The 13071-nt window shown below is 43.8% G+C and overlaps 1 protein-coding gene and 1 pseudogene across 25 annotated transcripts in view; one reads left to right on the top strand and one right to left on the bottom strand.

The window, feature by feature from the left end:
- LOC103789493 (ATP-dependent RNA helicase DDX19B) overlaps positions 1 to 13071 on the top strand; it is a 37471-nt gene that overhangs the window by 20404 nt on the left and 3996 nt on the right. For 11 of the 25 annotated variants that reach the window (XR_013530168.1, XM_054248701.2, XM_054248699.2 and 8 more), the window contains 8 exons: positions 1333 to 1386; positions 2452 to 2587; positions 3696 to 3788; positions 5353 to 5484; positions 6760 to 6862; positions 7639 to 7753; positions 12012 to 12189; positions 12550 to 12787. Coding sequence is in view for 23 of the 25 variants with exons in the window: in XM_054248701.2 (XP_054104676.1) it covers positions 1333 to 1386; positions 2452 to 2587; positions 3696 to 3788; positions 5353 to 5484; positions 6760 to 6862; positions 7639 to 7753; positions 12012 to 12189; positions 12550 to 12787 (1049 nt within the window). In the remaining 2 variants the exon portion in view is untranslated. Of the gene's footprint in view, positions 1 to 1332; positions 1387 to 2451; positions 2588 to 3695; positions 3789 to 5352; positions 5485 to 6759; positions 6863 to 7638; positions 7754 to 11859; positions 12190 to 12549; positions 12788 to 13071 lie in introns of those variants that run through there. The other 14 variants (XR_013530169.1, XM_078357726.1, XM_035282214.3 and 11 more) reach the window with 6 other exon arrangements.
- On the bottom strand, positions 9166 to 11332 carry LOC103789501 (programmed cell death protein 2 pseudogene; annotated as a pseudogene).

Raw genomic sequence — 13071 nt, 5'->3', positions numbered from 1 at the left:
TTTGTTTACTTTTTAAGGGACAGGGTCTTGCTCTGTTGCCTAGGCTGGAGTGTAGTAGTGATATCATGGTTCGCTGGAGCCTCAACCTCCCAGATTCAAGTGATCCTCCGCCTCAGCCTTCTGAGTAGCTGGGACTACTGGCACAACCCACTATCCCAACTAATTTTTTCTTTTTGATTTTTTATAGAGATGATATCTCCCTATGTTACCCAGGTCGGTTTCTAACTCCTGGGCTCAAGCAGTCCTCCCACCTCAGCCTCCCAAAGTGTTGGGATTACAGGAGTGAGCTATTACATCTGGCTTCAAAGTGTTTTTAATATAAGAATGAGGATTGCACACTGACAGCAAGGGAAGGGGTGAAAACAATAAGGATACTTAACTGTCAGGTCGTTGTTAAGAATAATTTAAGATTATTCTTAAATCATATTTATCAAAACTTTGAGATTTCCATTAAATTAATGTTGATATACTTAATATTACAGGAAGGAAATATAACATCTGCCTTTCTCAAAATTCACTTACAATCTTTTTTATGTGATTTTATATAACCATAGTATCATTCGACTATAGATTTTATGAATAATTTATAGGCCAGGTATAGTGGCTCACATCTGTAATCCCAGCACTTTGGGAAGCTGAGGTCGGCAGATCACCTGAGGTCAAGGGTTCAAAACCAGCCTGACCAACATGGTGAAATCCTGTCTCTACTAAAAATACAAAAATTTGTCGAGTGTGGTGGCGCACACCTATAATCCTAGCTATTCAGGATACTGAGACAGTGGAATCTCTTGAATCCAGGAGGCAGAGGTTGCAGTGAGCCAAGATCGCACCACCACACTCCAGCCTGGCCAAGAGTCAGACTCTGTCTCAAATAAAGAAAAGCAAATTTATATACGTGAGTATTTTTTGTTGGTCTTGGTGCTCATTTGTTATTTACATGAATCTGAATGGCACCATTGTGTTCACATATTGATAAAATACAATTTGCATAGATATTCCTCTTTTGAACATCAAGGTAGTTTTCTGATCACTAATTGCTCTAATAATCTTTCTATAATATTTCGGAAGTACTGATTCAATGAGGGAAATACTAGTTTTTGAGGTACAGGGAGGAGACCTAGAGTAGGAAATTACAGAAATATGAGCAGCAGTGTTTTACACCTTTGTTTATTTAGGGATAATAAAATGTTTTTTATCAGTGCCTCGGTTTCCTCATTTATTTTTTGCTCCCCAGGCCTTTACAAAAACTTCTAATGTGATAGAATTTGAATTGTGTCAGCTGTTGGGTATTGGATGTGATTCTGAATGATGGCCACTTTGTGTCTGCTAAAGGTGCTGTTGTCAAGCCCAGTGCCAACGCAGAGAAGACAGATGAAGAAGAGAAAGGTAACACAGCCATGGAGCTTTATATGACAAGCTTCTGCATTCTAAGAAAGTGGATTGTTGTCTTCAAGAAACTTGCTACATGCAATGGTAAAAGGAAGGTTAAGCAAACAAAAAAAGAAAAAGAAAAGAAAAAGTGGATTGTTATGAAGCTTCGTTTTTATACCCAGTTTGGCTTGACTTTAATAGGAGATACAGTGCAGGCATAAAAATTCAATATAAATAGTCAATAGGTGAAGGAATTCTAATGGTTTACATTTAAAGAAATTTTACATTGAAAACTGAACAGTTGAACAGGGTGTTATAAAAGAGATTTTAAGTTGCCTCTCTATTCAATAAAATTAAGCTTAATGATGTTTTGATACATTTGACATGGATGATGAGATCAACTTATAAAATATTAAGGTATAGACTTTCATTCCTAATTTTTTTGTTGTTGTTGTGATATGTTAATTACTTTAGGTTTATATAGAGTGCAAACTGGGGAGTAAATATGTGGGTCTGGATAGGAGGAATCGATAACTGCAGGTAAAGAGGCTGTTAGAGTATGGAGAAGAATATGAGGCTTAAATGGGTCGTGTGAGTATCATAACCTTTTTTTTCAAATCAAACTATTTTAATTTATAAGTCAAAACTATGATGTACCTTGAATTTCAATGATTAGTACATTATTATTTAAAACACAAATGGCAATTGAATTTGAGTAAACACCGGGTAGGTTTCAAGGACTTTTAAAATTCTTCGCTTTTGCCGGGCACGGTGGCTTAAGCTGGTAATCCCAGCACTTTGGGAGGCCAAGGTGGGCGGATCACGAGGTCAAGAGATCAAGACCATCCTGGCCAACATGGTGAAACCCCATCTCTACTAAAAAATACAAAAATTAGCTGTGTGGTGGCACATGCCTGTAGTCCCAGCTACTCGGGAGGCTGAGGCAGGAGAATTGCTTGAAACCAGGAGGTGGAGATTGCAGTGAGCTGAGATTGCGCTATTGTACTCCAGCCTGGCGCCTAACGAGAGAGCGAGACTCTGTCTCAAAAAAAAAAAAAAATTGCTTTTTCTTCCTGACAGAGGACAGAGCTGCCCAGTCCTTACTCAACAAGCTGATCAGAAGCAACCTTGTCGATAACACAAACCAAGTGGAAGTCCTACAGCGGGATCCAAACTCCCCACTGTACTCGGTGAAGTCTTTTGAAGAGCTTCGGCTGTGAGTATTTATTCACTTCCTGACTCTTCTCTTTGCACTGAAATAGAGATCTTAGGCCTGTTATAGATATCTTTTTACTTTTTATCACAACAGAACAGTTTTACCTAACCAAGTTTTTTTTGTTTTTTTGTTTTTTTTTTGAGATGGAATCTTGCTCTGTCCTCTGTCACCCAGGCTGGAGTACTGGAGTATAGTAGCTTGATCTTGGCTCACTGCAACCTCTGCCTCCCAGGTTAAAGCAATTTTCCTGCCTCAGCCTCCTGAGTAGCTGGGATTACAGGTGTGCACAAGCACGCCTGGCTAAGTTTTGTATTTTTAGTAGAAATGGGGTTTCACCATGTTGGCCAGGCTGATCTCAATCTGCTGGCCTCATGATCCATGGGCCTTGGCCTCCCAAAGTGCTGGGATTACAGGCATGAGCTACTGCGCCCAGCTGCTACCCAAATTGTATAAAAGAATTTACCTGGGTGCAGTGGTGCACACCTCCAGTCCCCGCACTATTAGAGGCCAAGGTGAGAGGATCACTTGAGGCCAGGAGTTCCAGACCAGCCTGGGCAACAGAGCAAGACCGGACTCCATCTAAAAAATATAAATAAATACTTTAGGTGTTTGGGATATTTAGTAAAATTTCCAGATGATCTATAAAAGGTTTAGTTGTATTAACATGTATTCAGTTTAGCTCAGCTCAATTATTGTTGATTACAAACTATGTATAGGCCAGGCACAGTAGCTCACACCTGTAATCCCAGCACTTTGAGCAGCTGAGGCAGGCAGACCTCTTGAGGTCAGGAGTTCAAGACCAATGTGGCCAACATGGTGAAACCCTGTCTCTACTGAAAATATAAAAATTAGTGGGGCATGGTGACATGCACCTGTAATCACAGCTACTCAGGAGGCTGAGGCACAAGAACTGCTTGAACCTGGGAGGCAGAGGTTGCAGTGAGCCGAGATTGCACCACTGCACTGCAGCCTGGGCAATAGAGCAAGACTTTGTCTGAAAAACAAAAAAAATCTATGTGTAAACAATAAAAGAGAAAAATCCTGCAGATATTTTGCTGCTTTCCTCAACCAAAGAGACTGTGACTTTCATCTTTAACTGTTATTCTAGGAAACCACAGCTTCTCCAAGGAGTCTATGCCATGGGTTTCAATCGTCCATCCAAGATACAAGAGAACGCATTGCCACTGATGCTCGCTGAGCCGTATGTGTCCTGTTACAATCCATTTCATTTTAGATTTTCCATTTTTAGATTGAAAATATTAGAAGAGACCAGCATTATCACTAGAATTATCTAGTACCCTTCATCATTAACAAATATTTATAGTGCCTGGTATGTAACAGATACTATGTGAGGCACTTATATACAAAACAGACCAAAATTCATGCCCACAGGAGCTTACATTCTAGTTTGAAATGTAGATAATTCATTTTTATTAAAATATAACAGGTAATAAATTACAAATGTTAATGCTACTGAATAGTATACTTAAAAGTGGGTAAAAGGGCAAATGTTATATATTTTTTACTTCAATTAAAAATAATAAATTTTGGCTGGGTGCAGAGGCTGACACCTGTAATCCCCACATTTTGAGAGGCCAGGGCAGGCAGATCACTTGAGGTCAGGAGTTCAAGACCAGCCTGGCCAACATGGTGAAACACCACTCTACTAAAAATACAAAAACTAGCCAGGTATGGTGGCAGGCACTTGTAGTCCCAGCTACTCGGGAGGCTGAGACGAGAATTGCTTGAACCTGGGAGGTGGAGGTTGCAGTGAGCCAAGATCACACCACTGGACTCTAGCCTGGGCAACAGAGTGAAACTGTCTCATAAAAAAAATTATTATAATTATAATAAATTTGGGCCAGGCATGGTGGCTTATGCCTGTTATCCCAGCAATTTGGGAGGCCAAGACAGGCAGATGGCTTGAGCCCAGGAGTTTGAGACCAGCCTGGGCAGCACTGTAAGACCTCATCTGTATTAAAAGACAAAAATAAAAAAGAAATTAAATGTACAACACTTTATTCTAACTACAAAGGGCAACAGGTATTTTGACAGGGAATCTATTTTTCTTTCTTTCTTTCTTTTTTTTTTTTACTTTTTTCGGAGAATATGCCAAGTAAGGGAATCTATTTTTCTTCCTTTTCTCTTTTTTTTTCCCCAACCTATATAAGCACTGAGAGCCAGGGGATCTAGATGTTTAAACAGAAATAGAATCAAGAGTTACCACTGTGGTGGCCAGATGCAGTGGCTCACACCTGTAATCCCTGCACTCTGGGAGGCTAAAGCAAGCAGATCACTTGAGGTCAGGAGTTCGAGACCAGCCTGGCCAACATGGCGAAACCCATTTCTACAAACAAACAAACAAACAAAAAAAGTCAGGCACTGTGGTGCATGCCTGTAGTCCCACTACTCAGGAGGCTGAGGCACGAGAATTGCTTGAAAGCCGGGAGGTGGCGGTTGCAGTGAACTGAGATCATGCCACTGCACTCCAGCCTGGGCGACAGAGTGAGACCATGTCTCCAAACAAACAAACAAACAAAAAAGAGTCACCATCACCTCAGGCACAAGGAACAGCTTATTTTTGTCAGATTTTAAAATTCCACTTGTGGCTGGGGGTTTTCCCCCATGGCTTCACTTTTAGTTCAAGATTTTTCTGTTCTGTTATTATTTTTTTTTTTTTTAATTCTGCTGGAAGACCTAATTTTCCTTGTCCATCTCTTTGGCCTGCTGCTGCTGCTTTTTTTTTTTTTCTTTTTTTGAGACAGGGTCTTGCTCTGTCACTGGGGTTGGAGTGCAGTGGCACAGTCTCAGCTCACTGCAGACTGCAACTTCCACCCTCTACCTCCTGGGCTCAAGGGATCCTCACACCTCAGACTCCCAAGTAGCTGGGACTACAGGTATGTACCACCATGTCCAGCTAATGTTTGTATCTTTTGTAGAGACAGGGTTTCAATATTTTTCCCATCTGGTCTCGAATTCCTCGGCTGAAGAAATCCACCCACCTAAACCTCCCAAAGTGCTGAGATTGTAGGCATGAGCCACTGCACCTAGGCTGGAGTGCAGTGGTGTGATCTCGGCTCACTGTAACCTCCATCTCCCAGGTTCAAGTGATTCTCCTGCCTCAGCCTCCCAAATAGCTGGGACTACAGGTACCTGCCACCACGCCCAGCTAGTTTTATGTATTTTTAGGAGTGGCAGCGTTTCACCATGTTGGCCACACTGGTCTCAAACTCCTGACCTCAAGTGATCCACCCACCTTGGCCTCCCAAAGTGCTGGGATTACAGGTGTATGCCACCATGCCCAGCCTTACCTGCCTCTTCAGAGGCTGCTGCTTGCCACCTTCAAGGCAAGACTTGGTTCTTGCCACTGTTGCTCCCTACCCTGCCACCAAAACCTACATCTTGTTTTTTTTAGGCATTTCAAGGTAGATTACACTTTTAAATCAAGTGGTTAAGGTAAGATCTCCTGAAGTAGGTGATAGCTAGGCAAAGACTCGATCGAGAGAAAAGAATTAGTATGTTACCTGGGGACAGTTGTCCCAAGCAGAATACAGCCAATGCACAAGTCCTAAGAAAGAGCATGGCTGGCCTGTTCCCTGAGCAGCACTGGGGCTGTGTGCTGGAGCGAAGTAAGGGAGAGAGAGTAGTAAGAAATGAGAGCTGAGGTGTAATGGGGAGCAGATCATGCAGGACCCTGTATGGTATTATGAAGCTTTCAACTTGCACTTTGAATGAAATGAGGAATGATTGGAAGGTTTTTGAGTAGAGAAGTAATGTGAGCTGACACATTTTAAAAGAATCAGTGGACCCACTGCAGTGGCTAACACCTATAATCCCAGCACTTTGGGAGGCTGAAACAGGAGGATCACTTGAGCCCAGGAGGTCGAGGCTGCAATGGGCCAAGTGGACCAGGCTGCACTGCATTCCAGCCTGGTCAACAGAGTGAGATCTCATTTCAAAAGAAAAAAAAAAAAGATGTGGAGTGCCTCAAATCTCACCAGAAAACCTTCTTTCTATAGTGCTTTGTTCTTGTGAAGCTGGCGTATGTAACTGCTACACTATCATCCAAGGTCTCTTTCTATACATGAATTTTTAATACTGATTTTTTTAAACTTTATTAATTAAAAGTTGACTTGAGATTTAAGCTCGTAACCAGTTTGTTTCTCGTTCAGCCCACAGAACTTAATTGCCCAATCTCAGTCTGGTACTGGCAAAACAGCTGCCTTTGTGCTGGCCATGCTTAGCCAAGTAGAACCTGCAAACAAATACCCCCAGGTAAGGACTTGGGAATTTAGGTTTTCTACTAAGGCATAGATAGAAGGGGATTTCCATTCGATGGATTAAAAGCCAAGCTATGGGCCAGGCACAGTGGCTCATGCCTGTAATCCCAGCACTTTGGGAGGCCGAGGAGGGTGGATCACCTGAGGTCAGGAGTCTTAGACCAGCCTGACCAACATGGTGAAAACCTGTCTGTATTAAAAATAAACAATTAGCCAGACATGGAGGCTGAGGCAAGAGAATCACTTGAACCTGAGAGGCATTGGTTGCAGTGAGCTGAGATCACACCATTGCACTCCAGCCTGGGCCAAAAGATCGAAACTCTGTCTCAAAAAAATAGAAGCCAGGCTATGAATAACTTTTTTTTTTTTTTTTTTTTTTTGAGACGGAGTTTCGCTCTTGTTACCCAGGCTGGAGTGCAATGGCACAATCTCGGCTCACCACAACCTCCGCCTCCTGGGTTCAAGCAATTCTCCTGTCTCAGCCTCCCGATTAGCTGGGACTACAGGTGCACACCACCATGCCCAGCTAATTTTTGTATTTTTAGTAGAGACGGGGTTTCACCTTGTTGACCAGGATGGTCTCAATCTGTTGACCTCGTGATCCACCCACCTCAGCCTCCCAAAGTGCTGGGATTATAGGCATGAGCCACCGCGCCCAGCTTAATTCTTTCCTTCAGCTTCAGCTGGAGGAGTGGCTGAGTCCTAATGGTAATTCCCCTTTGCAAAAGAGCTATTGTCTTGAATTTGCACTCTGCACTCTTTCCCTACCAGTGTCTATGCCTCTCCCCAACATACGAGCTTGCCCTCCAAACAGGAAAAGTGATTGAACAAATGGGCAAATTTTACCCTGCACTGAAGCTAGCTTATGCTGTTCGAGGCAATAAATGTGAGTATGTGAATGTGATCCTAAATCATTAACCTAATTCTTTTTATTCTGAAATGTTTTAAAACATACCCAATTGCTAAAATAATACAATAAACACATGTATTTTCTCCACCTAGATTCAAAAACTTAACGTTTTGCCATATTTGCTTTATATATACACATGTATACATTTTTATCAAACCATTTGTAAGTAAACTGCAGATATGCATCTCATGAGACATTCTTTGGCATACCTGTGGTTACCCTTATCACAACCAGGAAAATTGATTTCCTAGAATAACTAATATCCAGTCAATTTTTATTCCTCCCCAGGTGTCCCCGAAGTGTTCCTTTATGGCTGTTTGGTTTTTGAACCAAGATCAAGTCAGCTTTCAGTGTTTAGACATTGCATTTGGTTGTTGTACTTTGTTTCTTTCCATCTAGCTAGAATTGTCCTCCTACATTTTTCTCTCCCTATTACATTTAACATTTTGCAAGACCAGACCAGTTGCTTTTCAAAGAGTCTACATTCTAGATGTGTTTACCTTTATTTATTTTGGAAACAGGGTCTTGCTCTGTTGCCCAGGCTGGAGTGCAGTGTTGTGTGATCATAGCTCAGTGTAGCCTAAAACTCCTGGTCTCAAGCAGTTGTCTCACGTGGGCCTCCCTAATAGCTAGGACGACAGATGGACATCACTGCACCCAGTTAATTTTTTTTAATTTTTTTTTTTTTAGATAGAGTCTCCCTCTATCACCCAGGCTGGAGTACAGTGGTGCAATCTTGGCTCACTGCAGCCTCCACCTCCCGGGTTTAAGCAGTTCTCCTGCCTCAGCCTCCCAGGTAGCTGGGATTATAGACACCACCACCATGCCTGACTAATTTTTGTATTTTTAGTAGAGACAGGGTTTTGCCATGTTGGCCAGGCCGGTCTTGAACTCCTAACCTCAAGTGATCAGCCCATCTTGGCCTCCCAAAGTGCTAGGATTACAGGCATGAGCCTCTGTGCCCGGCCGTACCCAGCTAATTTTCCAAAAATATTTTTTTGTAGGGCGGTGTGGTGGCTGACGCCTGTAATCCCAGCACTTTGGGAGGTCAAGGCAGGTGGATCACAAGGTCAGGAGATGGAGACCATCCTGGACAACATAGTGAAACTATGTCTCTTAAAAAAAAAAAAAATTCTACACTAGTTTGTTTTACAACTAATATTATTATTTTTTTGTACATCTTTGCAGATTTATTTCTATGCACACATACATGTACAAATATTTTTACAATAGGGTCATACCATAAATACCACCTATAATGGTGTCTCGGTTGTCAATATGTGTGTATAAATAAGTTTCTGTAGCCTTCCAATGTGGATGTACCACAATTTATTTAATTCTCTGTCACTGGACACTTTTGTTTCACTAATACATAGACACTGTGTAAGCAATGTCTCAACATCTCTGCACCTCTATTTTTGGTATAAGTATTTCCTTAGGATAAAGTCCCAGAAATGGAATTGCAAGGTGTAAAAGATGATTAACCTATCTGAAGGCTTTAAGATGCCCTTACGGTGTATTTGTTACATCCTGCTTCCACACAAATTCTTCTGTATAGCCAATACCCAAGCTGCAGCTCTCAGCACAGGTGAAGACAGCCAGGATGCCCCAGTCAATGCTCTTGCCCAGTCTGTCAGCCTCCAGGTAGTTTAGGACCTGAGGCATGACCTGGAATTCAAATATTCTCTTGGCACCACAGGGGCAATCTGGAATATCCTTTTCTTGAGGAATATTTTCACCAGAAATCCAGATGGGGGCAATACCTCTGCCATATCTGAGAATCTGTTCTGGTTCAAGGGCTATCTGAGTTTTAAACTTCTGAAAAATTTTGCCTTCCCTGGATTCATGTTTTGCCATGGAATCCAGTTCTTCCTCAAGTGCTTCACCCATGCTCCCTATAATCTCTGAGTAATCTTCCTTTCCACAACCTCAGACAATATTTCATCTTCTGTTTCTTTTACAACTTCAAATTCTGGAAAAAGGAAGTTGTGGTCTCGAATTATATGGTCCAAACGATCTGCTTATGTCCCAGTCTCCAGTCTAGGGTCTGATGCTCCTTGCTGCAGTAATACACTTTGTGGCATCTGGAGCACGTTTTGGGGCCTAAACAGCCACAAACCCTGCATAGATGAGCACCAGACTTAAGTTGGAGACACACTGATTCGGTTTCCGGGGGAGGATTCTCAGAAGGTGACTCATATGAATAAAAATCATTTTTTCTGGGTAGCTGATTCCTAAAAACTCGCAGGCCGGCACAGTATGGTGGCTTGCGTCAGCAGGAAAGGAAGATGCCGCGGTGGAAGGCGTCGGCGCGGCCGGGCAGCGGCTCATACGCCTGCAGCAGGAAGGAAAGCGGGCGACCACAAGGCGCGCAGGCCAGGGCCCCGTGCCCGGCAGCCTGGACACGCCCAGCCACGCCAGCCGCCCGCCTACCTTGATGGGGAACTGCTCGCTGTGCAGTCGCCACGCCGGTGCCAACTCGGCGAAGCCCAGCTCCACAGGTCCGGCCGGGACGCAGCCAGGCGGGGCGCACAACTAATATTATTTAAGTAATTTTAAAAGTGTTGTTGCCCAGGCATGGTGGCTCACACCTGTAGTCTCAGAACTTTGTGAAGCCTAGGCGAGTGGCTCGTTTGAAGGTCAGGAGTTTGAGACAAGCCTGATGAACATGGAAAAACGCTGTCTCTACTAAAAATACCAAAAAATGGGCCGGGCGCGGTGGCTCAAGCCTGTAATCCCAGCACTTTGGGAGGCCAGGCGGGTAGATCACGAGGTCAAGAGATCGAGACCATCCTGGTCAACATGGTGAAACCCCGTCTCTACTAAAAATACAAGAAATTAGCTGGGCATGGTGGCGCGTGCCTGTAATCCCAGCTACTCCGGAGGCTGAGGCAGGAGAATTGCCTGAACCCAGGAAGCAGAGGTTGCGGTGAGCCGAGATCGCGCCATTGCACTCCAGCCTGGGTAACAAGAGCGAAACTCCGTCTCAAAAAAAAAAACAAAAAAATTAGCCAGTCACGGTGGCACACACCTGTAATCCCAGCTACTCAGGAGGCTGGGGCAGGAGAATCGCTTTAACCTGTGAGGGAGTTACAGTGAAGCAGGATCACACCACTGCACTCCAGTCTGGGTGACAGAGTAAGACTCTCTCTCAAGAAAAAAAAAAGTGTTGTTAGAGGTTTGGTTGCGTTTTATGGATCTCTGAAATAAATGTGACTTTATGACTTGCAGAAGTCAAGTCTACATACAATGTCCTAATGCCAACTTGAAGCCAGTTCTGAAAAGTAAATAATATAATGAAACTTATCAGAAGATAATCATTTAAAATTTTCCAATTTGGATTTAAGTTAAAAGGGCAGATAATTCTTAATACTTTTTTTTTTTTTTTTGAGACAGTGTTTCCCTCATCGCCCAGGCTGAAGTGCAGCGACACACTCCTGGCTCACTGCAACCTCTGCCTCCTAGGCTTAAGTGATCCTTGTGTCTCACTTTCCTGAGTAGCTGGGATTACAGGCGTGCACCACCACGCCTTGCTAATGTAAAAGCAACCGACATATTTGAAATAGATGACCGGATAGCTGAGGGGGCAGAGTGTATTAGAAAGATAAGAACTGTGAAAGACTCTACCTAAGAGGAAGTGTTCTAGTCTAGGTAGAACATTGTTAGCAAAAAAATAAAAATAAATAAAGATCGGGTACTTCAGAGAGAATTGGATGATTATAGAGAAGGAGAACAATGTCACTGAAGAAGTTTCATCTTCTAATTGTTTATATCCTTACTATTTATGTCTTTTCAGCATTTTTTTTCTAATTTTTGAACTTTTGTGGTTACATAGTAGGTATGTATGTTTATGGGGTACATGAGATGTTTGACACAGCTGCAGTGAGCCATGACTGTGTCTCTGCACTCTAGTCTGGGCAACAGAGTGACACCCTGTCTCCAAATAAATAAATATGAAGGGTTGAATGATGTTGAATGATAGGAGAAAACAGAAGGGAACTGATGCTTATTGAAGATTTGCTGTGTGGGATTGGATCCTGAACACAGTGCACTGAGATAGGTGTCATCTGGCCACTTCACAGCAGAAGAAACCGAGGCTGAAGGAGACACTCATGTGTGTTTTGAGATCTGGAAATAACTTGTTCTCCTAGTCCTAGAAGGATGGGCAGGGCTTTGATTTCCAGAGCGGGCTTTGCCTTTGAAATACCCATGAAAGTCACCTGGGTCTCCACAGTGGAAAGAGGCCAGAAGATCAGTGAGCAGATTGTCATTGGTACCCCTGGGACCGTGCTGGACTGGTGCTCCAAGCTCAAGTTCATTGATCCCAAGAAAATCAAGGTGTTTGTTCTGGATGAGGCTGACGTCATGATAGCCACTCAGGGCCACCAGGATCAGAGCATCCGCATCCAGAGGTAGGGATCTCGAGGGCAGAGGACTTCTCAGCCTCCTCTTCTGCAGCATCTTCTCCCTTTACTTCAGACGCCTCCTCTGGCTTCTGCCTGGGTCTTGGCTCTGGTATTCTCAGCAGCATTTGTTTGACGGGCCATTTCCATGTCAGCACCAACCACAGTCCCTCCAAGCCTGGGTTGAGAAAGGAGATCTAGGGACTCTTCCCCACCCCTACCCCCAACCCAGGCCTGCTGCTCCTCCTCCCTGAGATGCTTCTCCCCCGTCAGCTTTCCTGGGCACCTAGACCCTCCCAGCTGGGGAGGCTGTGCTTCTGTTGCTTTCCGGGGACACCTGGGGCCACATGCCAGGGCCTTCCCTTGCAGGATGCTGCCCAGGAACTGCCAGATGCTGCTTTTCTCCGCCACCTTTGAAGACTCTGTGTGGAAGTTTGCCCAGAAAGTGGTCCCAGACCCAAACGTTATCAAACTGAAGCGCGAGGAAGAGACCCTGGACACCATCAAACAGTACTATGTCCTGTGCAGCAGCAGAGACGAGAAGTTCCAGGCCCTGTGTAACCTCTACGGGGCCATCACCATTGCTCAAGCCATGATCTTCTGCCATGTGAGTAGCATCAGCAGGCCTGGCCCCTCCCTCTCAGCCAGCTCCCAGCAGGGCTCAGGAGGATTGGATGCACCTGGGTGCCATGGGAAGAAAGGAAGTGGTTTGTTCTCTTAAGACTTTGATTCCACTTCTTAGTGATTACTTGGGAAAAAAAACCCCAAGTAACAGTTAGTGAAATAATTTTTAGATTTTTTTTTTTTTTTTTGAGAGGGAGTTTCACTCTTGTTACCCAGGCTGGAATGCAATGGCGCGATCTTGGCTCACTGCAACCTTCGCCTCCTGGG

The sequence above is a fragment of the Callithrix jacchus genome, chromosome 20, assembly GCF_049354715.1.
Source record: "Callithrix jacchus isolate 240 chromosome 20, calJac240_pri, whole genome shotgun sequence".
In the NCBI taxonomy this organism is placed as follows: domain Eukaryota; kingdom Metazoa; phylum Chordata; class Mammalia; order Primates; family Cebidae; genus Callithrix; species Callithrix jacchus.
This window is presented reverse-complemented; position numbering and strand designations above follow the sequence as displayed.